Source organism: Hyperoodon ampullatus, assembly GCF_949752795.1.
Source record: "Hyperoodon ampullatus genome assembly, chromosome: 19".
In the NCBI taxonomy this organism is placed as follows: Eukaryota; Metazoa; Chordata; class Mammalia; order Artiodactyla; family Ziphiidae; genus Hyperoodon; species Hyperoodon ampullatus.
The window spans coordinates 8,974,148-9,000,933 of record NC_136932.1 but is presented as its reverse complement, the minus strand read 5'-3'; the positions used below and the strand labels follow the sequence as shown (position 1 = coordinate 9,000,933).

The 26,786-nt window shown below is 59.2% G+C and overlaps 1 protein-coding gene across 1 annotated transcript; it reads right to left on the bottom strand.

Annotated features, from left to right (window-relative positions):
* On the bottom strand, nt 1-25,879 carry FMNL1 (formin like 1; the record flags this gene model as incomplete). The annotated part of the gene is given in 28 exon segments (XM_079726141.1): nt 1-417; nt 930-1,050; nt 1,321-1,416; nt 1,566-1,667; nt 1,921-2,084; nt 2,220-2,349; nt 2,432-2,512; nt 3,065-3,133; nt 3,294-3,528; nt 3,986-4,188; nt 4,863-4,987; nt 5,174-5,467; nt 5,736-5,988; nt 6,168-6,269; nt 6,780-6,929; nt 8,036-8,146; nt 8,459-8,533; nt 9,415-9,508; nt 9,719-9,795; nt 10,793-10,901; nt 12,364-12,418; nt 12,421-12,443; nt 12,737-12,874; nt 13,209-13,292; nt 13,656-13,729; nt 14,505-14,588; nt 16,186-16,269; nt 25,751-25,879. Coding segments are annotated over 28 exon segments (3,366 nt in total). The 3' UTR covers nt 1-313.
* Between the last annotated feature and the right edge of the window lie 907 nt (nt 25,880-26,786).

Genomic DNA, 26,786 nt, shown 5'->3' with positions numbered 1-26,786 from the left:
TTGGGGCGGGGTGGGGGGTGGAGGGGGCGCGAGGTTGCACTTTATAAGTTACAGGCCAGGCTCCGGCTGAGGCTAAGTATGGCTACTGGGGGAAGAGGGGTGCTGCAAGCAGCATTTGTGGGGAGGGGCCAGAGATGCTGCCCCCAGTGGCCAGATGAGGGTGCAACCGCCTATCTGAGGTGGGCGAATGGTCGGGGACCTCGGCGGAGGAGACTGCCCCGCCCAGCAGAGCTGAGGACCACCTTCCTTGAGTCCTGGCTTGCCACCCTCCCTGCCCCCCCGCAGCCTCCCAGTCCATCTGCAGAAATAGTGGCTACAGCGAGAGGTCGGAGGTGACCTGAAGGGGGGGTCCGGGGGGGCGCCGACGAGCGCTGCGACGACCTGTGTCTGCGCGGATGTAGGGCTGGTTCCGCAGACCTGGAGGCGGAGAGGAGAGACATTTACCTTTTCGGAGTCTGCCCAGGGTTGGGACACCACTCCAGGGCACAGGCCTCACCCCTCTAGGGACACAGGTTGTCTGCACGTGGGAAGGAGCCTGTTTGTTTATCAGACCTCCCTCCAACACAGCCCAGCCATGCACGGTCCAGGGGAAGGCAGCATGACTCAGTCCCCCCAAGGGCCCCCAGGGCTGTGGGCAGCCACTGGGATCAGAGGCCAGGCCGCTGGGTACCTGGGGGCTAGAGGGGGATCTCCTCTCCCAGGCTGGCCTCACAGAGGAGCCTGGACGTCCTCTTGCCGGTGCGAGCAGTGAAGGGCACCGTCTTGAGCACTGAGGGTTGGAAAGGGAGGAGGGGAGAGAAAGGGAAAAGGAAAAAAAGACAGAAAAGTAGCAAAGAGGCAGTGAGGCAGCCAGACCCCCAGGGTTGGGCGGCGGATGGAGGACAGCATAGGCCAGACCAAGGACGGGACAGGCCCCACCAAGTCCTCACCTGTGATGATATCTTCAATGGCCCCATCACGGTCACTCTCATAGATGAGTGGCTCCTTCTGCTGCTTCCGTTTCAGCTCAGAGATGAGGTCCATCTGTTGCCGCCGGATCTTGGGTGGGGACTGGGGGGGAGGGCGAGGGTATATAGCTCCAACTCCAGGGTCCCCTTCCCCCCTGTGCCACTAAACCCTAGACCATCTGCCTGGTCCCCCACGGTAAGAGGAGCTGGCTTGAGGAAAAGGAACCCATTTCCACCCCCAGGCTACTGGGGCATCCTGGCCTTGGGCAGGGTCAGTCCATAAAAATAAGGGTGTGCAGGAGGGCCAGATCTTTGGGGTGAGGATACCAAGCATCATTGGATCCTAGTACCAAGCTCAGGGGCAGCCGCCTACCTTGGGTGCTGGGACCTCCCCTTTCACCGGGGTGTCGGTGTCTGCCTCCTGGGCAGCTGCTGCTTTCTTCCACTGTTCCACCTCCTGCTCGGCTTTCTGAGGGGCCAAGGCGGGTCTGCGTAAGGGGAGTCCTCCCTTCCCTTATTCCACCCCCCAGCAGAAATAACCCCTACCACTCCCACTGCCCACGTGGAGAGGCTGCAATGCCCTGCAGGGGTCCCAGCCTGCCCACCAAACACACACACCTTATAGGCTTTGATGAAGCGACTGAAGAAGGAAAAGAAGATGGAGGGGGACGTGGTCTTGGGGTTCTCTCCGAAGTACTCCACCACAGACTCGTAGGCTTCCTGCGGGCACAGCCTGTCAGCCCCACCAGCACAGACCCCTCGGAGCCTGACCACTGCTCTGTACCCCCTTAAGACACTGGCCACTTCATCTCTCCTCCTCCAGGCAGATGGCTGCTCCCTCCTGCCCCATCCCCCCAAGGCATCCCTGCTGTGGTCACAGCGCTCCAGGCCTTGGCTACACAACCCCACCTAGGTAGTCCTTCACTCCCACCCCAGCTTCCCCACCTCCCGGGCCGGGTCAGCCCCAGCCCACCTGAGCCGTCTTGCTGTCTGCCAGCAGCTTATCCATGATGGGCGAGTTGGCCCTCAGGAACTCCTTGAGCACCGCGCAGTCATCCTGCCGTACAAACTCCCGCTGGGTCAACTCCAGGCCTCGCTGCAGGGAGCGCACGTCGGCCAGCACACTGTCCAGGGACACTGAGTGGGAGGTGGGCCAGTAGAGAAGCAGGGAATCAGAGAGGCAGCATCCCCGTCCAGTTACCTCCTGTGGTCCTGTTGCTTTCTCCCAACCTGTATCCGTCCCCAGGGCTGCGCCCCTCCCCCCACCCATACCTGAGCCTGCCTTGTCCAGAAAGTGCAGGTCGCTGTGGAAACCTGTGAGCTGTGGGTACTTCTCAGCAATGACCTTCACCAGGTAGTGCAGCAGTGTCTGCTTGCGGTCAGTCGACTTCATCTCCAGCAGCTGCAGTGAAGACCTGCTGTAAGCCCCAGGCCACCAGCCATCCCCCAGCCCCCGGGCCAGGGGACCCCATGCCCCCCCTCACCGCATCCAGACTCTGGAGCCGGAAGCCATAGGCTGCTCCACGCTTGCTGCTGTTCATGTAGTTGCCGAAAGCCAGGACGATCTGCAAGAGGCGGGGTGGGGGTGGCGAGGGGAGCTCAGCCAGGTGCTGGGGCTGAGGAAACCCCCTAAAGTATAAATTGCACAAGAAGAAAAGGTGGTAAAGAGCAAGCCCTGCACTCAGGGCCTACCGAACTCCTGCGTGGATGCCTCAGGTCCACGACGCATGTATATGCGTGTCTGACACATGTGCACAGCCAACACCATGGCACACCCAATTTTGTCACCTGCTATCCTTACCCAAAACTGTGCTGCCAACACCTCCTCCAAGGCTGTGGGGTCACCGCCTCCCTCACAGCCATATCTATTGGTTCCCCGACAACACGATGCTCTGCTAATGAACCCTCAGGAAGGGTATGAGGTGCGCTGTTGTAACATGGCCCCCATCCCCACCTTAGCTTTGCCCTTCTGAGCCTGGACGTTAGAAGCGGGAACCTTATCGTTGTTGCATCCCAGGGACTCAGGGCAGGGCCTGGGTCTCCCTCTCACACAGCCCAGAACAGGCAAGGTATCATGGGTGGGCCCCGCCTCCTAGACCCTTGCCCTAGGCTCTCACCTCCAGGATCTGGCGGAGTTTGTCCGAGGACTTGATGGACATTGAGGCTGCAATGATGGCATTCAGTTGCTGGGGGTGGGATGGGGGAGGCATGGTAAGTTGGGGCGGGAGTTCGGGGAAGCCCATAGGAGGCTCAAGTACTCCCAGATGCCCTCTTGGAGACCAGGCTGCAAGCTGCCTCCTCCCCAGTCCCAGCCCAGGCCGCATCGCCCTGCCAGCCCGCGCACACCGGCATGAGCAGCTGGGCAGTGTCTGGGAAGTTTCCCAGGAACGTGAGTGTGTTCATGCGCTCGGGCAGGCGGGGGATGCGGCTGAAGCGCAGCATGAAACGGTCCTCCTCTGACAGCTCCTCTATGGGTCGCTGCTCCCGCTCGAAACGGGCGATGAGGCTATGTTCATACTCTGTGGGCAGGAAGCGGGTCAGCAACTCCAGGAAGTCCAGGCCAAGGGTCTGTAGGTCGTACCTGTGAGGGGAGGGGCTGGTATCACTCCACACTCACCAGTTCTTGAGAGCAGGACCACTCCTACCCCATTACTTGATTGAATAAATGAACTTAACTATTTGCTATTGCCAACAGCTTCAGAGAATAAGAGATAACAGTCAAGGGAAGCTGGGAGCTAGGAAGCCCAGAGTCCCAATCATACATCAGTGGCGGCGTCCAAGCTGTAAATGCCTGGGCCTGAGTGTAAGGAGGCAAGAAGGCAAAAGGAACATCTCCATCCGGGCATGGACTCACAGTATGACCTCAGTTTTCTTAACCTGAAAATGGGAACACAGTTCCCTGCCCTACTCTCCGACCAGCATTGGTATGAAACTTGATGGACTCTGTTCCGTAGTTGGGGCTCTTTTACTATCTGCCTAACAACCCCGACCTAGCAGAGGGGCTGCGCTGCCTATAAGCATGGGGCAGAGGTACTCACGTCTCGATGGCCTGGCAGATGCGGTCCGCCCCCAGGTTGCCCTTGCGCAGGGTGATGGCCAGGTTCTTGGCCCGGTTGGCCTCGATGAGCGTGGCTTTGCTGGGGGCCTTCTGGGCTGCCTTACTCTTGAGGGCACTAAGGTCTACGCTGGGGCCTTGGGACTTAGTTTTGAACTGCTGCTCAAAGTCACTCATGTCCAGCTCCTGAGGGTGTAGAAAGAGGAGGTGGGGCTGGGCGGGGCCGGGGGCTGGTGCGTTCCTGGCTGTGCGCCGTGCTTGGTGCTAGAGCCACCTATCCAGCCCTGACCAGGCCACCAGCAGAGAAACAAACCAGTACCCAGCCTGACCATGCACCTTGATGGGGGATACAGGGAGAGCACATGGAGCACTAAGGAAGGGCAGGAACAGCACCCCATCCAGGGGACCCAGACTCCAAGCCGCTTCAGCTGAAGGAAGAGCCAAATCGGCCAGAGTTAAAAAGAGGAAAGGGAAGGGCATTCCAGGCAGAGGAACAGCATGAGCAATGGCCTGGAGGCAACAGAACACAACCCTTTTGGAAAACTGAAAGTGTAATTAGAAGGGCTGAGGCCCTGGCTGTCTGTGGGAAGGTGGTGGGAGAGGGGCCTGAAAGGAGGAGAGAGGCCAGACTTAGGGGAGGGATGAGCCCCTCTGCAGGGATGGAGGGAAAGCCTCCAAGGGAGTCAGGACACACTGCCTACGAGATGCACCAGTCCAGTTTGGCTTAGCCCCCAGTCTTGGGCCTCCATGTCCTCCATAAAATGGGGTAGAGGAGGTGACCACCCCCAGTGCCCAGCATGATCCAGGCAGGTCCCCCCCTCCTCTGGTGCCCACACTGGCAGCAAGGCAGGACCACTCACCTGCAGCACCTTCTCGTCATTGAGCTCAGTGAAGACAGTGCCTGTGATCTGATCGGGTTTCAGGGCCACCCAGTTTAAGAGTGGCATTCTGAACTTGGTCTGGATGGGTTTCTTGGCCTTCATTCCTGGGACAGAGAGGGAGTGGTCACTGGGGCAGTAGTAGGTGCCATGGCTGGAAGGAACGTAAGGACAGACAGAGCAGGCTGGAGGCAGTAGGAGGTCCACAGACAGAGGGTCCTGGAGGAGACTGAAGCCAGAGTACCCCCCACCGCACCCTCGCCTCGTCCCCATGCCCTGGGCAGTCTACTCACCCGGGCCCATCTCTGAGCCAGGCCCTCCAAGGGCAGCAGAGGCACCTGCCGGAGGCGGTGGGGGCGGTGGAGGCACCGGCCCTTCAGCGCCGGGAGGCAGCGGTGGCGGCGGGGGTGGGGGCTGCTGGTCTCCCGGCAGCGGCGGCGGCGGGGGCGGGGGCTCCGGACTGCCTGGGAGGGGCGGGGCCAGTGGGGGCTCCAGGGGCGTGGCTTCCTGCTGGGAGGGGAGACCAGGTAGTGGGGGCGGCGGCGGCGGCGGCGGCGGTGGGGTTGCTGCTCCGGGAACCGGCTCTGCTGCAGGTGGGAGTTCTGAGCCCAGCGAGAAGCGGGGAGGGGGCGGGGAGAAGGGCGTGTCAATTTCTTAGGTTGAGGGGTCGTGTCTCCGCCCCTCCGCCCTACACATGCGCACTGGGCTCACTGCGACCCACCCTCACCTGCCTGAGCCACGCCCACAATCCAAACCTACGCCTCCCACCTCTCCCCACCTGAGATGTCCCCAGGCTCCTCATGCAGGTCCCGGTTCCGCCATTCCTACCCCACCCGGCTTGAAGCCCCTGCATACCTGGGCTGGGGGAGCCGGTGGGCACCCTCGGAGTCGGGGCATCGCTGCCGCTAGGAGTTGCCACAGCGACCGGGAGGATCTCGATGGAGACGGCATCCCCGGGCCCCCTCAGGATACGGATCAACCCCTTTTCCTCCAGCTCCTCCACCTTCAGCTCTAGCGCTGAGGGCCGCGCCGGGGCAGGGGCAGGCACTTTCTCAGGCTCAGAGGGACGTCTGGAGGTGCCCATGGGGGTCGATTCGCTGAAGCGCTCCTGCGAGCCCCCGGTAGGGGGTTAGTAACCACCGGCAAGCCTGGCACAGAGCCCCCATTTTCTTGCCGGGGTGGAGGGAGGTGTCAAGCCTAGAAGCCCCAAATGGTCTGTTCTTGGGAGTCCGTCCCACCCCTGGCCCGGCCCACCCACCCCCCAACCCCCCGTCCCCCCAACCTCACCCGCAGTGTCTCCAACTCCTTTCGGGCCTGGCTTAGCTGCTTTTCCAGTTCTGCGATATTGGTCATGGATTCGTTCTCCGCATCCCGAAGCCGCTCTGTCAGCTGTGGCACCAGCACATGGTGAGCTCCCACCCGCAGCCGGGCATTGGCATGGGCACCGAGGGGGCGGCACCAGGCATGCCTGCCTGGAGGGCTAGGGGAGGCTTCCGGGCGTGCTTAGCCCTGGGGTGCCGCGGGTCAGCCGAGCCTGGCACTTGAACCCAAGTAGGTGAGGTCCTGAGAGCACTGAAGTGCTCTCAGGAGGGGAAACCAAGGCACCACTGATGAGGGAGGGAGCTGGAGTGGAGACTGAGCTGGCAGGGGCCCCAGGCACCCAATTCCACCCAAACCAGGGCCTGGGGTCCAAGCACCTGTAGAGGAGGAGACCTGCCTTCCTCAGAGGTCCAGCCCAGTGGAGGAGCTCAATGAACAATTCATTCATTCAGAAAGGCACCCAAAGGATTCAGGTGAAACTCAGGGGCCCCCAGCTCACACCTAGAACCAGTGCCTGATATCTGTGTGGGGCTCTGTGGGCCTACTCTGTGCCGGGCCAAGTTCAGGAGCAGCTCTCACCAGGGCCACCTGCTCCTGCAGCTCCTCTACGTGCTCCAGCACAGCATTCTTGGTCTCAGTGTCCTCCAGCAGCGCGCCCACATCAAAAACGTTGTCCAAGTAGGCCTGAATCTGCACCTGCAGCTTGTCACTCTCCGTGAGCCGAAGCCTCTGTCCCCAGATGGAAGGTTCAGGTTGAGGCCTGGTGTGAGGGGTCTTTCCAGTACCCCCCATCACCACCAGAGCCCAGACAAAGGGGCCTGAGCCCTAGCCCACTTTTGTTTCTTTATTTTGTATTGAGATATAATTCATATACCATAAAATTCACTATTTTAAAGCATACAATTCAGTAGTTTTTAGTATATTCACAAGGTTGTGCAAACCATCACCACTATCTAATTTCAGAACATTTTCATCACCCCAAAAAGAAACCCTGTACCTGTAAGCAGTCACTCCCCATCCTCTCCTCTCCCAGCCCCTGGCAACCACCAATCTTTCTGTCTCTATGGACTTACCTATTCCGGACATTTCGTATAAAGGAATCATACAATATGTGGCCTTTGTGTCTGGCTTCTTTCACTGAGCATAATAGCATAATGTGTAGCTTTTCAAGGCCCATCCACGTTCTACCATGTTTCACTACTTTGCTCCTTTTCGTGGCTGAATAATATTCCATTGAATGGACATAACACCCTAGCCTGCTTTTCACCTTTTGTTGATCCTGGCTTTCAAAAATCCAATCCCAAAGGCCCTGCTCCTCTGGGACGCCTCACAAAGAAATCAGAAGAAAGCTACAACTTCTCTGCTCAGGCTGAGCCACGAAGTACCAAGCCCTGTGCCCATCTTCCCCGGAGCAAGGAACTCCCCCATGACCCAGACCCATACAGCATGAGCCAGCTCCTGCTTTGGCCCAATATCTCCGTGCTCCCCATTTTGTGCCTCTCTGAGTCTGGTGCTCCCAGAGCCAGACCGAGGGCCACCTAGAGCCTGTTCTAGCACCTGCAACAACAGCTCCATGGTCTGAGTGCCTGTTTGGCGGCAGGCACCACTCTATACATTTACAGTCTTTATTATTTCTATGATTCTCCTATCTTACAGATGGGAAAAGTGAGGCTTAGAGAGAAGAGACCTATCTAAGGTCACAAGAGCTAGGAAGTGGCAGAGTCAGGATTTGAACCTTGAACCCAGGTCTGCCTGACCCCAGCACCTGTGCCAACCACTGAGCCATACTCTGCAGCAAGCAAGTGATTAAGTCTGGGGGGGAGTGCAGGGCTCACCTCCAAGTACAGGTCCAGGCCCAGGTGGGTGAACTCATATTGCAGGAAGACACGGAAGTTCATGTTCTCCACTGAATGTACCACAATGTTGATGAATTGCATGCAGGCCACCTGGGAGGCGGGGCAGTGAGCAGGTCTATGATCCTCTTGGTGGGGGGTTCTCAGTGACTTCCACCCCCCCCCATTTAACCCCAAGTCCCCCACCCTTGCCACATTTCTCACCCCACTAATCCAGCTTTGTCCCACCCATATTTCTCCCACATCCCCTCCTCCCAGCCTCCCCCTCACTGACATCCGCCCCTCCCCCACCAACCACTCAGTCCACATATCTGCAGGAGCTGAGCCCAGATCCCAGATACCCAGGCTCCTGACTGCTCCTGGCACCCAAGGGTGACCTGGCCCAGGCTGGGCTCCTGAGCTCACCATGAAGTCAATGTTGCTGTCCTCATTCCGGAAATATTCCATCAGCTTTTCAAAGCGGTGCTGCTCCCCACATACCTGGGTAGGAGGAATGGCTGTCACTGAGGTCCCAGTGACACACCTCCTAATCTATCTTCCAGCTGCCCCCTTTATGCCTCTGTGAGTGCCTCTCAACTTAAATCTGTGTCGGGCCATGTCACTCTTCTGCTCAAAACCTCAATTCCCTCTTGATCCGTCACAGCCCTCCCCAACGCTGACCCATTCTGGCCACACTGGCCTCCTGGCACATTCCTACCTCAGGGCCTCTGCACCTGCTGTTCCACCTGCCTGATGTGCTCTTACTCAAGACAGCCACCACATCAATCCCTCACTTCCCTCACAACTTTGCTCAAATCTTACCTTCTCAATGAGGCTTCCTAACCACCCGGCAACCAGTTCCCCTCCCCTGACAGCTTCCCTGACTTTTTTCCCCAGAGCATTTACGATTTCTTCATAGACCGTGTAATTTGCTTATTTATTATATCGCTTATTTATTATATCGCTGATTATCTGTCTTCTACTGCCTTCTTTGTTTCTTTTGTTCATTAATGTATCCCAAGTGCCTACTCTGTGCCTGACACATAGTAGGCCCTTGATAAATATTCATTAAAGGAATGCATGCTGCCTTATACATCATATTCTAATGCAGTTACTTCTTGCGAGCCTGTTAACCAGAGTCAGCAACTCCGAGATGTATGGATCAAGGCCAGTTTGGGCAGAGGTTCAACAGATCCCCATAGTTGTCCCTGTTGCCCCAGGCAGTGCCCCTGCGTGACCCTGTACCTTCCCTTCAGATGAGGAAACTCTCCAAATACCCACCCAGCATCCCTAGCTGCCCCCAGCAGAAGCCACAATTGCCAGCAACAGGGCGCCAAGCAACACTGGAGGGCAAGTACATGTTTGGGTGGGGGCTCCAGTACCTCCTTGAAGTTGTCAAAGGCGGAAAGGATGATATCGTGTCCTCCCCGAACCAGGCACACTGCCGCCAGCAGCTCCAGCACCAGAGCCTTGGTTCTGGGGAGAGAAGAGGCAGGCTGTCCCTTGCAAACAGGCAGGCCCCGCAGCAAAGGTGGATGTGGGCCTGGCTAGGGGGGAGGACAGGGGAGCTGATGGGGTGGGAATGAGCCTGGGTAGTGGTCCTGAGAACTGAGGGGGCAGAGTAGGCAAGGGGTGAAGTAGGAGGAGAATCTAGACATGGAGAAAGGTTAGGGGCCTGGAAATCACCTAGGGTTCTTGTTGTTGAGGCTCAGAGCAATCTCATTGACACAGGCTGGGTGGTTCATGACGAGGCTGAAGCCAGACTGGGGAGAAAGGAGAGGTCAGCTCCTCCAGGCAGACCCCCCAGGGTTCTTTTACTTATTTATTTATTTTTGGCTGCGCGAACCCAGGGCCCCGGTAGTGAGAGCGTGGAGTCCTAACCACTGGACCACCAGGGAATTCCCAGGAAGTTCTTTATATCCAACCACGACCTCTTGGATGGCAGCCAAAGCCTGGTCCCTCTTTTTAAATACCTTTGTCTGGGACTTCCCTGGTGGCGCAGTGGTTAAGAATCCGCCTGCCAATGCAGGGGACACGGGTGTGATCCTTGGTCCGGGAAGATCCCACATGCCGCGGAGCAACTAAGCCCGTGCGCCACAGCTACTGAGCCTGAGCTCTAGAGCCCACAAGCCACAACTACTGAGCCCGCGCGCCACAACTACTGAAGCCCGCGCACCTAGAACCCGTGCTCCGCAACAAGAGAAACCACCACAGTGAGAAGTCCACGCACTGCGACGAAGAGTAGCCCTGCTCGCCACAACTAGAGAAAGCCCGCGCGCAGCAACAAAGACCCAACGCAGCCAATAATTAATTAATTAATTAATTAAAAAATAGTAATAAATAAATAAATACCTTTGCGCAAAAGCCAGTGTCAAGACTCAGTACCTTGGACAAAGTGAGTCCTTTAAGGCCAGCTGAGTGAGGGAGGACTGGCTTCACCAATCACCCCTCCAAATGAAATAACCCAGAGGCTGCTCTCCCTGGTGTGCAGCCTTTCTTAGTGGGGTGCCTAAGTCCCCACGTGAGGCATATCCATGCTCCCAGCCATGTCCAGGGTATTCCAGGGGACCAGACCAGGAAGGGGCAGAAATCTGGGCTTCCCCTCAAGACTCATCAGTCTCAAGACGCTGAACTAACAGCCCAGATCCCCAGGTTCTCCAGTGCGGACAGGGTGGGGGACAGTTGGTCCCAGAACCTCAGCAGCTTAGGCAGCCCCCAGGGAGGACAGTCAGTGTCAATGCCCCGGGCCCATTGACCAACCTGGTAGTTCATGATGGCACGGAGACACATGATGCAGATGTGGACGTCATCCTTCTGGCTGATGATGCGGGAATTCCTCAGGGCCTTCCTGCTATGGGCCGGGGTCAGCCTGGGCAGGTGGGGAGGAGGAAGCAGGGGTCAGAGTCCCAAACCCAGCTTCCTATTCCCCCCACCACTCAGATGGCCACTGGAGTAAGAGGGGGCACATCTGGAATCTTCTGCTTCCCGTCCACCCAACCAAAGAGGCCAGCTGAGGGCCGGAAGTCTTCCTCAGTTCTTAGGCCTGGGGCCTGGCATTTCCGAGGGGGAGGTGAAGAGGCGGGGGTCAGGGAAGCAAAGACCCCCTAACAGCGACTTGGTATTAAGAAGAGTTGCTGGGGCTTCCCTGGTGGTGCAGTGGTTGAGAGTCTGCCTGCCGATGCAGGGGACACGGGTTCGTGCCCCGGTCCGGGAGGATCCCACATGCCGCCGAGTGGCTAGGCCCGTGAGCCATGGCCGCTGAGCCTGTGCGTCCGGAGCCTGTGCTCCGCAACGGGAGAGGCCACAACAGTGAGAGGCCCGCCTACCGCAAAAAAAAAAAAAAAAAAAAAAAAAAAAAAAAAAGATGCTGTATTGTGGGGATGGAGAGCTTATAGAGGGAAAAGACCGCCAAAGCTTGTGAACGGCCATGAAAATGCTCTCCACAAGGTGGCGCTCACAGCCACGTGAGTTTACCTTGCATCTGGACAATTCAGACTGCCGTGGGTCAAATCCCAGCTCACTGATAACTAGGCATGCATGTTACTTAATCTCCCCGGGCCTCAGTTTCCTCTTTTGTAAAATAGGAATGGTGATAACAGTACCTTCCTGATAGGGTTGTTGGGACTATGAAATGAGCTTAGAACAGTACCTGGCACAGAGTAAGTGCTCTATGAATGGTTTTGCTGATGCTTTGCTAAAAGAAACATGATTTTCTCCATTGTCGCAGAACCGCCAGTCAGTACTGGGAGGCCCCACTCCTCGCTCTTCCCGCCACATCTCCCTTTTCCCGGCATTGCTCAAACGTGCCTCTGAGTCTTTGCTTGTGCTGTTCCTTCTCCCTGGAATGCCCTTCCCTGTTCCCACCACGGCTTCTAAAGCCTGTATCCATCTGCAAGACACAGTTCCAGTGTCATCTCTTCTGGGAAAGCCTTCCTGATGCCCCAGGCAGTGGCCACCTCCCTACTCAGAGTTCCCAGTCATACTTCCATGACAACCTGTCACACACTGTCTCCTACTAGATGGAAGGCTCCCACGGGCAGGGTAATCTGTCACCTGAGAATCTACCACCTTGCCTGGTACATAGTAAAAGCTAAAAAAAAAGTTTGTTGAATGAATGAATGAACAAAGAAATATATTGTGAGAGTTCGGAGCTTAAGATGAAGTTGGTTTCCTAGACCCAGAGTGGGAAGGAAGGTACCTGGGGTCCACATGAGGCTCCAGGGCCATCTCCTTCCCCCTCCCCACCTCCCAGCAGGATGTCATAAGTTAGAGTGGGCTGACGTATCCGAAGCAGCTGAATCCAGGGGTGTCACCTGAGTTGAACACCTCACCCAACCCCACCACCACCCTGGAAGCTGACCAGGCATGCACCTGCCCCTAGGCGGCTACGTACCGGGGAGAAGGGGGGCATCTGGAGTCCGCACGGGAGAAAACAAGGGGTTAGATGATACAAAAGGGGTCCCACCGACCCCGAAACCCCCCCTTACCTCAGACCCCACTGAGGTTCCAGCCTCCAGGTGCACCCCAGAGGCTTCTTAACACACATCTCCCGAGCCCTGGGTGAGGCCCTTACTCTGATCCCCGATGCCAGGCTACCCCTCCCCCCACCCCCAGGGCCCTGGTGGAGCAGGCTGGGTACAGCCATCCAGGGGTGAATTCTCCATTCACCCCGCCACCTGCCACCCTGCCAGGGGGCCCACATACTTGATGGTCAGGTGGCGGCTCCTGGGCTGCGGCTGCAGGGATGAGGGCGGGCCCTTGCTGAGGTCTTCCACCGACTGCTCCAGCGGCTTGCTCTTCTCGGAGCCCGGGGCCCCATTGTCTGTGCTCTCCATGTAGTATCTGCGGGGGTTAGACTGGGGATGGAGGCCAACACTGCAGGGCACTTCAGAGGGGGTGGGGGAACCCAGGGAGAGACAGATCTGCAGGAGAGACTGGGGGCGGGAGGAGAAGTCTGTGTTCTTGGCACTGTGCTGGGCCTAGCAGGTCCCAGCTGGCCACCGCAGGCCACCTCCCTCCCCGTCCATGGCAGGCCATCAGGAAGGGGCCTTGCTCAAGCCAACTGCAGGGCTCCAGGGTGGACCCAGGCTAAGTTGCCTGGAAGCGGCCTGAGGAGTGGGCGAGGTGCAGGAAGGCACGGACTCAGGGGTGGGCACCAGGGCAGGGCCAGGCTTACGTGACAGAGCACTGCACGAAGGCCAGGTACTCGAGCAGCACGTCCAGGCCACGGTTCTCCTCGTTGAGGAACTCCTGCACCCACCTGCAGGGCACAGGGCTCCCTGAGTGCCGCCCAGGAAGGAGGTCCTGCCCAGCGTTGGCACAGAACGGGCATAGCCAGGGCCCCTGGGCTGCCCTTTCCCAGGAAGACAGCAACCAGTCCTGGCCTCGGAAGACCCAGTGACGCCAGGGGATGATGCCAGAGGCCTCGGGCAGGACCCACGGCCCAGCCATGCCTCAAGGGGCAGGCAGAGGGTGGGCAAGGGAGGACACCCAGCCTGGAGGGGCCCCATAGGCACAGCCTGTTCGGGGGATGGGGGGATAACAAGGGGAATCCAGGGGCTGCCTGCTGGCAGAGCTCTCCCCCTCCCCCGACCTCCCCAGGGAAATCTGAGCCCTTGCTCACCCAATGTGATTAGTCCTCAGGGAGGTCTCCAACTCCCGGAGCACTTGGGTGGACTCCTGGACTCTCCTCTTAAACTGGGAGCCAAGAACAGGGGAGTCTGGTGGGTGGAGCCCAGGCCTCATCCCACAGTGCCTGCCCACACCGACAGCTGGCCTTTGACACTCAGCTGTCTCCACCACCTCCACACACCTGCCCAGCGGAATAAGCATACTCAGGCCACACATACGCCCCCCTATACGGACACACAGGGTGCGCACCACGGCCACGCACAGACACGAAAGAGGCACACACGTCTCTAGACACAGACATAAAACGCACACGCGCACACACACACACCCGTATATGAGGACAAAGGGTACACACACATTCAAACATGAACACCCTGGGTACACACACACGTGCATATCCATACACAAGTACAGTGGGTACACAGACATAAGACACTCACATATCCACACACAGACATATGGGGTACACACACACACCCCTATACAAAGACTCAAGGATACACATACATCCATATGTGGACACAAAAGGAAGTACATAATACACACACGCACATCCATGCCTGGGCACACAGTGTGCACACACGCTACACAAGTACACACAAGTGTACACATCTGAGTACAGATAGGAGCTGCAGAGGAACCCGTGAAAGTGCACACCCAGGGCACTCTCAGTCCCCTGTGAATACCCACACACACTCGTCCATGTACCCACACAAGCCTGCAGAAAAGTCTATACACACAGTTACTCCAGCTGCCCAGAGCTTGGAAAGTGCAGGGGGAAAGGGACAGAGAAAAAGGGGGAGACAAATACCCCTAAGTTGGACATCCAATCTGCTGCTACCTTTCGGCTGACCCCACCGATTTCCAGGTAGCTCTTCAGCTTCTGGATATAGGCTTCAGGGGGGTTCTTGACTTGAAACCGCTCCTGCGGAGATGGAATAGGATGTACAAGGGACCAGCCAGGGCCACCCCGAGGCAAATGGCCAGCCCTTGTCCCAGAGTCCCTTTCTCAGCTCTGACCCAAGGTCCCAGGCTGCCTTAAGACCCCCCTGAATACCAAAGGCATAAACCCAAACATTCCGCCTGCCACTTGAAAAGACCCCAGTCCCCGGCCAGGCCGTCCCTTTGTCTATGGCCACAGGCCTAGAACAGCCTGGATGGAGTGTGGAGGGGTCAGTCCTACTATACACCCCACCCTGGAGGGGGAGACTCAGGCAGGCCAGTGAGTGGCACCCTCCCAGCCCTGTGCCCTCACTGGGCCACATCCCAGCCCAGAAGTGGGAGTACCAGGAGGAAGAACACTCTGGAAGGCCTTATGAAGAGCCCAGCTCCTAGCAGGATGGGGGCCCCTCCCACAGGGCTCCGCCCCAGTCGTCCCATTCACCTGTGTGTGTGCGCGCGCGTGCGCACACGCGAGCACGTGACCTGTGCTCAACAAAACAATCCTTAACTCCCCCACCCCATCCAGGGCTCCAGGAGCCACTCACACAAGAGGCAGGGGCCCCACTAGAGGCCCTCCACCCAAAGGAGCTCCCACCCTTCCCAGTCCAGACCCCTCAGATATGCCCAGCCACCCCCCCTCAACCTCCCACTTCTCCCAGGCCTCTGTGAGCCCAACCTGAGATGCCAGGCCAAGGGGCAGGGACCCCTACCCCAGCCCCAAAGCCTCCGGAGGCAGCTCCCCACCCTCTCCCCATAGCCCTGCCCTCACCCCCCAGACTCCTGCCCTGCCAGCTCATCCCATCCTGGTCCATTAGCAGAAGCCGAAGGCCCAGACCCGGCTCCCAGGAGAGGCTCCCTGCTCCCCAAATCCCCACCCCCAGCCTCCGGGGCCACAGGCCCACCTCCCTCCTTCTCTGAATCACTGTGGCAGCCAGGCCCCGCCCTGCCACAGCAGGGGTCCTCCCTGCTACCACGGACAGCAGCCCCACAGCTGAAGGGGCTGGGGCAGCCGAGAGAGCCACGAAGGTGGCAAGTCCAGGCGGCGGCTGAGAACCGGGAGACGGGGCCTCCAGTCCCTGCTCTGCCACTTGGGAGCTGGCTGACTTGGGGAACTGCTTGGTTGACTGCAGCTCCTCTGGATCCAAGGTCAAAGGAGGACAGGAATGCCTGACCCTCCTCCTCGCCTCCCATGGGGTGGAATGAAGATACCCAGCCCTAGGGCAGCTCCCTCTCTTCCCCAGCCCAGAGCTGGAGGGTGGACAGGGGCTGCCCCGGGAAGCTCAGCAAGCGGGATGGGGACACGGCCCCAGCTGCACTGGCCAGTACCCTGGACCAGCCCCTGCCGGCTCTTCAGAGGGCAGACCCAGCCCTGCTCGTGACTCATAAGGTCCCTGGGGAGGCCCGGGCCCAAGAGAGGGGGATTCCAGAGTCCTGCATATGCCCTCAGCACCCTCCCCAGATGCTACGCTGGCCTCTGGGCAGGGTCTTGGCCCTGCGGCAGCGTGGCAGTGTCCCCTCTCCTGCCAGCCCCGGCCTGGCCAGGGCAGGGCACCCCGATGACGGAATGGGCCTGCGCCCACCTGGTCACAGATGAGCTCCCACTTCTTCTCGTTGTCATACTGGCTCAGCAGCTGGGCCTTGTCCGGGGGCAAGTTCATGCAGTTCTGGGGAGGAAGACGACAAGATGAAGATGCGGAGTCTGGGGCCCTAACACCATGGGCAGAGGAGCACGGGCATTTTCAGGGAACCCACTAGAGGCCAACTCCCTAGTAGGCCTGTGATTCATATGAGTCCCGTCACCACCTCACTCCTGGAAATAAGTAGAATTAGCCAACGAGAACACCGAGGCCCAGAGATGGAGCACCTTTCCGAAGGCCCAACAGCTGGAAAGTGACACTGGGATTTGAATCCAAGTCTTCCTGACTCCAGGGCCTGGGCTCTGTCACCTCTAAATCGCGCCCCCCCCCCCGGCACAACTGGCATGGAGGCAGGAGCGTGGGTTCGCAGCTTAACTTCCTGGGACCTCAGGCACCTCTGGGCTCGTTTCCCCACATGTGATAAGGGGGTACCATCTCTTCTCCCATTTGCATGGGAAGCTAACAGGGACCCATCTCTGGCCAGGCCCAAGTGTGGCCAGGCGTGGACTGTGCCCCATTCCCACATGCCACCAAACAACACGTGTATGTGGTCCCAGCCCAGGGCACCAGTGTCTCACAAACACCACAAAGCCTCTGCAAGGACAGCAGCCAGCAGCCCCCGTCCCTCTCCAGCCCCCTCCCACTTGGTCACTTCGGGACAGACTGAGGGAGATGAGGTCAGATGGGCAGGGAGCTCCAAGCCGGTGCACGGTGGCTGCAGGGCCCAGGTGGATTCCAGGGGAGGGTCACCCAGTTACAGGAACCAGGGAGAGCAGCCAGCACGCTGGGTCTGTGGTGCTGGTGGCCCAGGCTGGGACTCCCCTCAAGAGCTAAGAAAGGTCAGCACTGCTCTGCCTGGGTCCTCCTCCCCCAGCCACAGATGACAAGGGTACAATGTGCCTGCCAAACTTCTCCCCACAGGACAGGCTTAGTGTCCCACCTGGTGCTATGGAATCACCAGGTGCCGCCAGCACTAGGAGCTCCCTGGACCCCCAGGACTTGGCGTGTCTACCTAAAAGAACCAGCAGATGATGCCAGTTCACCCCCATTCAGTAAACCCCAGGTTTATTGAGGGTCTACTATATGTCAGGCTCCAAAAGACAGTTCTGGCCCTCAAGGAGCTTAGTCCGTACTGGGGATGTGGGAGCCCCAGGGAGCCCCAGCCCAGGGTAGAAGAGGCCCCTGTCACTAGTTCTGATGGCTCAGACTACACATCCACAGTCACATGGCCCTGAGAGGTGGCCACAGCTGGAGCAGAGAAGGGGCCACACCCACCCAAGACTTCTCGGCCAGCTTCCTCTCCCGGGCGCTAGGCCTAATTCGGGGGCTCTGGCCAGACCTCACCCCGAAAATCACTGCCTTCGGTCGGCCCCAGACAACAGGAAGCTTGGTACCCTCTGCCCCGGTTGCCCAAGCTTTCCGGCCGGGGCCCCACTTGAGAGGTGAAACTGCCCATCCACCAGGCCCTCTCCCCTGGGCCGGCTGGGCATGGCGATACGTCATTCCTCTGCCCCGTTGCGAAAGTGAGCCCAGATTGAGGAAACCGCCTGCGGTCTCATCTGCTGCCCTCCCCCAACCTGCCAACAGCCAGGACAGCTCCTGCCCCATGGGAGGGACTGCCCAGGAAGGGGCCCTGGAGCCCAGAGAAGGATGTACCTGGCCAGGGAGGAGGCCTCCCTGGGGCCGTTCTCTGTCTCTGTCTCTCTTTCTCCCTGGTCCCTCCAGATCCATCCCCACCCCACAGAGACCCAGGGTGGGGCAGGGCCGAGGTGGGGGTGAGGGCTAAGGTTGAGGGGGGAGGAGGAAGCAGAGAGAGAAGGCAGGCGACGCCAGGGAGACTGGACCCGCGGCCAGCAGCGGGGAGGAGGTGGTGGCGGGGGAGGAGGGCGCAGAGGCGTGAGGGGGTTGGCTCAGCAGCTGAGCCTGAGAGGAGATCGCCCGCTCCCTGACATGGGTCCTTCTGGGCCTTCACCCACCCTGGGGACTTGCTGGCTCCAGGAATGGCCCCAGTGGCACTTCTAGAGACAGCAACTAATCATCATAATGACTCTGACAACTGTGGTGCCAGCTTTGCCCGAAGCCTTACCAGCCCTGCTCACAGATGGCAGCCTTCCACCCTCACCACCACTATTGGCACTGCTATTAGTCCCATCCTACAGGTGCAGCACAGATTAGTTTAGTCACCTGCCCAAGGTCACGAACCCAGTAAGAGGGGAGCCGGGCTGACTTTGAGCCCTGAGCCAACCCAGAACCAGCGCCCAGGTCCACTCCCCCAGTTCAGCCCGCGGTTATTACTGGGGAGGGGGAGGTCTCTGCTGGGCCAGCGCCCCTGTCCCAGCAGTGGTGGAGGGCAGGGCACCCCTTTGCCCCTTCCCCACCTGGGCCTCGTCAGGCACCCGGGTCTACATGCCAGCCTGCCAGACGGGCTAAATTTAGGCTCGGAAATCAGAAATAGCTCTGACAGTGCTGAGCGCTAATTAGCAGCTGTTCCTCGGCTGTGCCCACAGAGGAGATGGGTACCCTAGGAAGCAGGAGAGGGACCAGCAATGCCACTCACTCAGAGTGGGGTGAGGCCATGCTGGAAACAGTGACAGACCCCCAGACTCGGGGCCCTTAGCAAGGAGGCAGCGCCGTGGGGCTGGGGACTGGGAGACAAGCAGAAGGTTGGCTGATGGCCCTCAGATGGGACAGGGAAGGACCGGGAAGTCCAGGTGTGGGTGGAGGGTTGAGGGGGGGAACACCCACCTCCTGTGAGGGGAGGGGTTGGGGCGGCTGTGATGTGGAGGAACCCGAGCAGGATTCAGGGGACCCAGGCTCTGGGTCCACCTAGCCTGACTGCTTCTTTGTCTCCTTGAGCCTCAACTTCCTCCTCCATAAAATGGGCACACTTCCCTCCTGCCTCAGACTCACAGGGCTCCCGGGAACACTTCAGTGAGAAGCTGTGTGGGGTTTTTTTGTTTGTTTGTTTTTGTTTTTTTAACATCTTTATTGGAGTATAATTGCTTTACAATGGTGTGTTAGCTTCTGCTATATAACAAAGTGAATCAGCTATACGTATGCATATATCCCCATATCTCCTCCCTCTTGCATCTCCCTCCCACCCTCCCTATCTCACGCCTCTAGGTGGACACAAAGCACCGAGCTGATCTCCCTGTGCTGTGCAGCTGCTTCCCATGAGCTATCTATTTTACATCTGGTAGTGTATATATGTCCATGCCACTCTCTCACTTTGCCCCAGCTTACCCTTGCCCCTCCCCGTGTCCTCAAGTCCATTCTCTACGTCTGCATCTTTATTCCTGTCCTGCCGCTAGGTTAGAAGCTGTGTTTTGACGTAATAATACTCTTCAGGGACATACCACTATGAAGAGGCATGTCACAGGTTGGGGGGGGGCTCAGGGGAATCCACTGAAGACCCCAAGGTGAGGGCTGTGTGGCGGACAGAAGTTGGTGCAAACATTCGGAGAAGCGGACCTGTCTCCAAGGCTTGGCCAGAAATGAACTGAGCCTCCAGCTCCCACACGCTGCGGCCCCTCACACTTTCCGAAGAGGGAGACGGGGTTCACCTCTCAGGGTGTGGCCAAGAGAAGGAGCTATTTCCCCCGCTCCTCCTATTAGAATGGGTGGAGATCATTCCCCTCCTTCCCTGCCCCCTCTCTGTGTGTCAGAAGGGCCTCCAGCCCTGCACACCCAAGGCCAGTCCCTTGCAGGCCGCCCCCCATCCCAACACTGACATGTGGGCAGATGTCCCTGGAGACTGAAGGGGCTCCGGCTACACGTGGACACAGGCACACCCTCCAGTTTCACTTTTAGTTTGAGCTGAGACTATGTCCCAACCCACCCGCTCACCCTCTCCCTAGGAAGCCCAGCCCTTCAACCCCCAGGATGCCCTTGAACTTAGGCACCAGCCCATCTCAGACCAGCCCCACAGGCATTCCACAGCCTGATGGATCCAGAAGACAGCCCTGTCCCCCGGCCCCACTTCCCCATCCATCTCCCCTGCCCACCTCTACATGGCTTCAAGCTTGGTTTTAGAGCTCTCAGGGCATCTCCAAAAACAATCAACGTTATCCTCTTTTAAAAATTCTGGTATATAGATTTTCTAGGGCTCTTAGAAGCAATCCCAGGCTTAGAGGAGGGTGTGGGGTAACCCAGCCCTAGGGTGCTAAGAACCCCAAAAAGCTAACAGCTTCTCCCATCAGGGTTGAAGGGTCCCCATGGCAGAAACAAGGGCAAGCAGGGTAGGAGCCGGGTCAGCAGGCACTGCCCTTATAATCCAGGCTGGTAGGAGAATACCGACAACAACAATAATTAATATTCCCCCAAACATTCAATCCGTGCTAGGTGCCATGCTAAGGGCTTTCCATCTATTAACTCATTTAAATCTCTACGACAAGCCTACAAAGTAGATACTATTATAATCCCCTTTTCACAAATGGGAAACTGAGGCACAGAGCCATTAAGCTGCTTGCCCAAGGTGACCTAGCTGGCAAGCTGGTAAGATGACTCAGTTTCCTCGGAAGAAGGAGAGCTCAGAGCAATGAGAAACATGGGTCCTGGCCTCCCAGGGGTCTTCTGCAGACAGCCTGGCCCCCGCGCCTGTCTGAGGAACCAGGAACAGCCGGCCCCATTTCCTGCCACCCAGCACCCTACGTTTCCTGTTGTTGCCCACACTGAGCTCTTACTCACTGGGGAACCCCCCCACCACCAGCACACCCTCTCTCTGAGGGAAGTGGAGGCCTCCCCACCCCTCCCCATGTGCACACAGCTACCGTTGGTGCCACCGCTGCCCCACCCTCCAGGAGAGGTGGGCCCTCCCTCTCGTGGTTTCCGGCCACCAGGCAGTTTTCATCTAGGCCCCTCTGTGGCTGACATGCGTGATGGCAGGGCGGGCAGCCTGGCCTGTGACGGCTGAAGACTAAAGACGGCGCCCTTGGTTGGTCTTGGAAACAGAGGTGGGGGGAGGGAAGAGGCAGGGTCTGGGCTCCTTCACCTCGAAGGGCCCCAAGATGCAGAGGACCAGATCAGCCTCAACATCATCCCATCCTCACAGTGGACAGTGTTTACTGAGCACTTGTTCTGTGTCAGGCATTGTGCTAAGCACTCTGTTTAATCTCCTCAACAATCCTAGCAGGCTGGCATATACCCTTTTCTTTTTGGGGGCTGCACTGCACGGCCTGCGGGATCTTAGCTCCCCAACCAGGGAGGAACCCACGCCCCCTGCATTGGAAGTGTGGAGTGTTAACCACTGGACTGCCAGGGAAGTCCCTGGCATATACTATTTTTATTATCTTTTTACACAGGAGGAAAACTGAAGCTCGGAGAAGATGGGTAATTTGTTCAAGGTCACACAGGTAGTAAGTGGCAAAGACAAAACTCAACTCCCAAACTTCATGACCCCAAAACCCAGGAAGCTACTCAGCGTTTCCTGTGAGTGACCCCTGCCCTTCTCAGAGGCAGGGAGGGCTGAGCCACCTTCCAGGGCTCCATGTTCCCAGGAAAAATTTAGAGGTGGCCCCAAGAGCAGCCCCACCTGTTCCTGCCCATCTCCCCCAGCTCTTTGCCAACTGGTCCCAGATGTCACTGTGAATCATGCCTACCGCATCCCTGTGTTTCCAGGGGCAGCATGTGCCAGCGCTGCCTGCTGGGAATGGCACCCCACGGCCTCTGCCCAGCCCAGCCTCTGACACAGGGCCACAACCCCATTGGGATCCTCCATGTGAGACCCCAGAGATGGGAGGCACAGGGCCTAAGCGACCCACAGCTCCGTGCGCCAAACTTCATGTGCCCCACCCCAGAGGAGGGAGCTGCCTGAGGAGGCAGCGCCTCGGTCACAGCCTACAGAATGGAGACACCCACCTCTGCCTTTAACCCCCAGTCCCAGCCCCAGCAGGGAAGGAGTCCAGCGAAAAGCAGGACTCCCAGCATCCACACCCTGTCGGGGACTGCCCTGACCTCCCCACACAGCCTGGACAAGTGCCCACCAGCCTGGGCACATGCTAAGGGCACCCCAGGGTGCCAGGCCCCATCAGGTAAATTCCTCTCCTCTTGGTTTTTTTTTTTTTTTGCGGTACGCAGGCCTCTCACTGTTGTGGCCTCTCCCATTGCGGAGCACAGGCTCCGGACGCACAGGCTCAGCGGCCATGGCTCACGGGCCCAGCCGCTCCGCGGCATGTGGGATCTTCCCGGACTGGGGCACGAACCCGTGTCCCCTGCATCGGCAGGCGGACTCTCAACCACTGCGCCACCAGGGGAGCCCAATTCCTCTCCTCTTGAATGGCAGCATCACTTGGCCTCAAGCACATCACGGCGCCTTCCCTTGATCCCTTTGCCCCTACGTTACAGGCTCCTCCCTGCCCAGACACATCAGGGGTGTCCTAGGCCAGGCCGTAAGCCTGGCACTTCTGGCAGGCCTGGAAAGAGTGCCCTGCCACCCCAAACCCTGACCCCGGAAGGGGAAGGCCTGAAGAGGCTGGAAGACACCCAGCGTTCAGCGTGGTGTAGGAGAGGCGAGAGCATGGAGCTCGGTGGCCAGGTTTTCCCACCGTTGCGGCAGGCAGCCATCACTCCTCCACTGTTGCTAAGGCAGAAGGTGGAAACCCTGGATCAACCTGCTCTTCCTCCGCACCACCATTTAAGCAAGGGCACCCCTCTCTCTCAGAGCTTCCTCAGAAAAGTAGCTTGCACCACCCACTCTTGCATGGGAAAAAGGCTGCCCAGGGAGAAAGGGAGAACAGCACCCTCGTCTCCTGTCTGGCAGTGGGCCTCGGTCGGGATACCCCTAACCCACAAGAGGAGTTCCACAGCCAGAAGCCAAGGAGTGGTTTTAGATTTCAGGATCCTACTCCCCACCAGGGATGAAAGTGCTGAGCTTCAGTGAAAGGAAGAGGTTCCCTGGGGCCATGTGACTAGATCCCAAGGGGAGGGCTGTGCTTCCCCCTTCCAGAATGGGGGATCCCTGGGGGTGGGAGGCCCACCACTCAACCGTCTGAGGTTCTTCTCCTTTTATTAATTTTTTTTTAAGGATTTTATATTTATTTATTTGGCTGTTGGGTCTTCGTTGATGCACATGGGCTTTCTCTAGTTGCGGCGAGTGGGGGCTACCATTTCATTGGGGTGCTCGGGCTTCTCACTGCGGTGGCTTCTCTTGCTGCGGAGCACGGGCTCTAGGCGCGCAGGCTTCAGTAGTTGTGGTTCGCGGGCTCTAGAGCGCAGGCTCAGTAGTTGTGGCGCACGGGCTTAGCTGAGCGGCATGTGGGATCTTCCTGGACCAGGGCTCAAACCCATATCCCCAGCACTGGCAGGCGGATTCTTAACCACTGCACCACCAGGGAAGCCCTCTTCTTTAGACATTCATTGAGGACAGGGCTCAGCTCTGGCCAAGGAGGCAGTGCTCAGATGGAGGCACTCCCTGTAATCCCCATCACTGGGACTATAGTTTTAGCCAAATCTGCATTCCCCCCCCACCTTCCCCACCCCCCACCAGCCTCAGGCAGGGGCCAAGGGTATAGTCCCAGGGCACGGTGAGGAGTGCGGAACGAGGTTCTTAGCCAAGTGACCTTGGGTTGGGTGCCTTCTGTGCATACAAGACATGGGACAGGCTGATCCGTCCCCAGGAAGAAGGGGGACGTGTAAACACACTGGGGTTCCTTGGGCAGGGGGGCGGTGAACCCCAGTGAGTGCTGCTGCCCTAGATTTCTACCTAGCCACCACTGCTTTCTCCACCAGGACACCTTCGGACCCCTCTCTGGGCCTTCACCCTCCACGCCCTGGTTCTCAGGGACTCCCAGTGGCACTTAGTGTCAGACTCAGCCAATCGGAGCTAAGGCCAAAACACACGCAAGCATGGCAGTCAAGTCCTACACAGGCATCAGAACCTCACCACTTGACTTTTGGAATTTCCAGGGGTCTGAATTATTCACCCATCTCCTCCCCATTAGGTGTGTGTAACAGAGAAATGACCGGGACCCGGACCTCACCCTGAGAGCCCATCCCCCCCATCCATAGACACACACTTAAGGGGAAAGTCAGGCTGGCCAAGGTCCAGGGATCCACCACCAACTCGGGCTCCCCAGGTGGCCCCCGTCTAGCTCGTTCTTCCCCCTCACCCTTCGCTCCGCTCAGCTCAGCTTTGTGAAGCCATGGGTTTGGGACAAGGGAAGCAGGTGGAGAGGTGGGGTATTTGGGGACTAGCCTGATGTGCGGTGTCCCTCAGCGTCCCTCCCTCTCCCCGAATCAAGCAAGGTGCCTTCACGTGGACAGCTCAGACCCCGCCCCACCCTACAGCTCCTTCAAATCCCTCCCAGCCTTTCTCCTGGGAGGGGGCAGCAGACAAGACTTCCTGGAACTGGGAGGAGGGGCCACACAGGGGATCTGGCAAGTAGGGCCTCACGGCAGGCCAGGGGAGGGGAAATGATGTCAGGGAGGTGGAGAAGACGAAGAATCAACAGGGCCACCAGGCTGCGTGGCTCTGCTGCCTGCGTCTCCCTCGGGCCCCCACCCTCAGACCTGCAGTGCTAGCCTGCTCGGACTTGGAAGTGCCTCTGGGGAAAAGCACGGCCTTATTTGCCTGTCACCCAGGATCTGGCAAGGGAGCTGACAGCAGACAGGCCACCAGGCAATTAGTTAGAGAAGGAGCCTGGGACAGGCTTGAGATAGGGAGAGGGAAGTGAGAATGAGTGGCCATTTCCCCTCCCTTCTTCTACCAGGTCTTAGAGAACCCTGACTTTGCTCTGGAGCCCCTACCCACCAAATCCATCCCAACTGCCTCCAGGCTCAGTTGATGGCTTCCTCCCCAGTGGCCTAGTCCCCAAGGCCCCCAATCCCCTGGAGCAGGTGACAGTGAGGGAGAGGGGCTTCCAGACTTCTGCTCCACCCCAAGACAGAGTGACCAACCCATCCTGACCCCGCCCTTCCTCACCTTCATCCCTCCAGCGGGTGTGAGGGGATGCACAGGATAAGGACCTACAGACAAGCTCTCCTGGACATGCAGTGAGGGAGAAACACAGACACCCCCAACTGCATGATCTGACAACCCAGCTCCCAGAAGCTCAGGCACCAGCAGATCAGGACCAAACACCTCTACTCAGTTTCCAGCTCCCAGGAGGTTAAAATATAACCCCTTCTGTCTTTGACCCTGAGACACAAGTAGATGCTCTTGCACCCTGTGGCTGGGCCTGCGTGCAGTGGGGAAGGGGGTGCTCCGGGACCCCCTCCCCGCGTGCTGCGCTCCCAACTTCCTCACAGGACATTTTTGTTTAGACCTTTAGACCCAGAAGCGCTCGGGGAGGGGGTATCTTGGGGAGGGAGACTGGACGGTTGCAGAAGAAAGTTTCTGGGGGGAGAGTGCTAAGTCACTCTTTAAGAAACCACTGTCACTCCCACCCCCTGGAAGGGCCGCCACCGAGCCGCCGGAGATCTCCAAGCGGTACCTGAGCCCCCGGGGGCGGGGACGCGTGGCGAGCCCCTGCCGCCCCCCGCCCGCGCCCCGCGCACAGCGGGCCACACTCACCAGGACCCGGTTAAACCTCTCCTCCAGCTCTCCAGCCGCGGGCATCGGCTGCTTGGGCGCCGCGGGATGCTTGGGGGACAGCGCTGCGGGGCTCGCGGGCTGCTCCGCGCTGCCGGCCGCGTTGCCCATGGTGGTCCCCACCCAGTCGGCCAGGCGCCGCCAGCCTCGGAAATCCAGCTTTCCCGGGGAGGGCGGATGAGGCTCCCGGCCTGGGGGGCGAGGAGGGCAGCGGCTCTCGGCGGCGGCGGGGCTCGGCGACGCGGGCGCTCGGCTCAGCGGCGCGCAAGGGCCGGGGCGCGGCGTCCCATCGGGGCGGCCCCGTCCGAGGAGCCGGGCGGCGAGCTGCGGGGTGGGGGGAGGAAGTCAGGCTGCAGGCCGCCGGGGCCAGAGGGCTGGGCCGGGGGCAGGAAGCTGCGGCACGGGCTCCCCCCTCGGCGATCTTCTAACTTCTGCTGTCGCTCCCTGTGCTCGCAAACCGCATTTCGCCTCCGCCGCCGCTACGCACCCAGCCCCAGGGGGGCGGGCTGGAGGGAGGGGAAGGGCGCCGGGCGCCGGCCGGGGGTCGGCCGCAGCCATGGCGTGGCGGAGAGGGGGCTACCGACCCGCTTCACCTGCCGCAGAGGGGGCGGCCGGCGCCGCTTCACCTGCCGCAGCGGGAGCAACCGAGGCGAGGCAGAGGCGGCGGCGCGCTCGGCCGCGCCTCGGGGTCCTAGAACCGCAGGCTCCCGCTCGCTCGGAGCCGGGGAACTGGCGGGGTCTGGGTGAAGGGGGTCACGGCCTGGGGGACGGAGGGGGCAATCATCGGAGTCGAGGACTGCCACCACTTACGAGAGCGGCTTGGAGACCCATGACGGTGCGGCGTTGGGGCGCAAGGGCTGCGTCCCCCTCTCGGGTTCCCGCCGGAGAAGGTGGGAACCCCCTTCCAGGCCCCCCACCCCTTGTTTCTCCCCTCCTCTGTTTAGCCCAGGACCGAGCTGAAGACCAGAGGGCACCATCTGCAAATAAGAATCCCAAAGCAGGGCGGGGGGCGCAGATC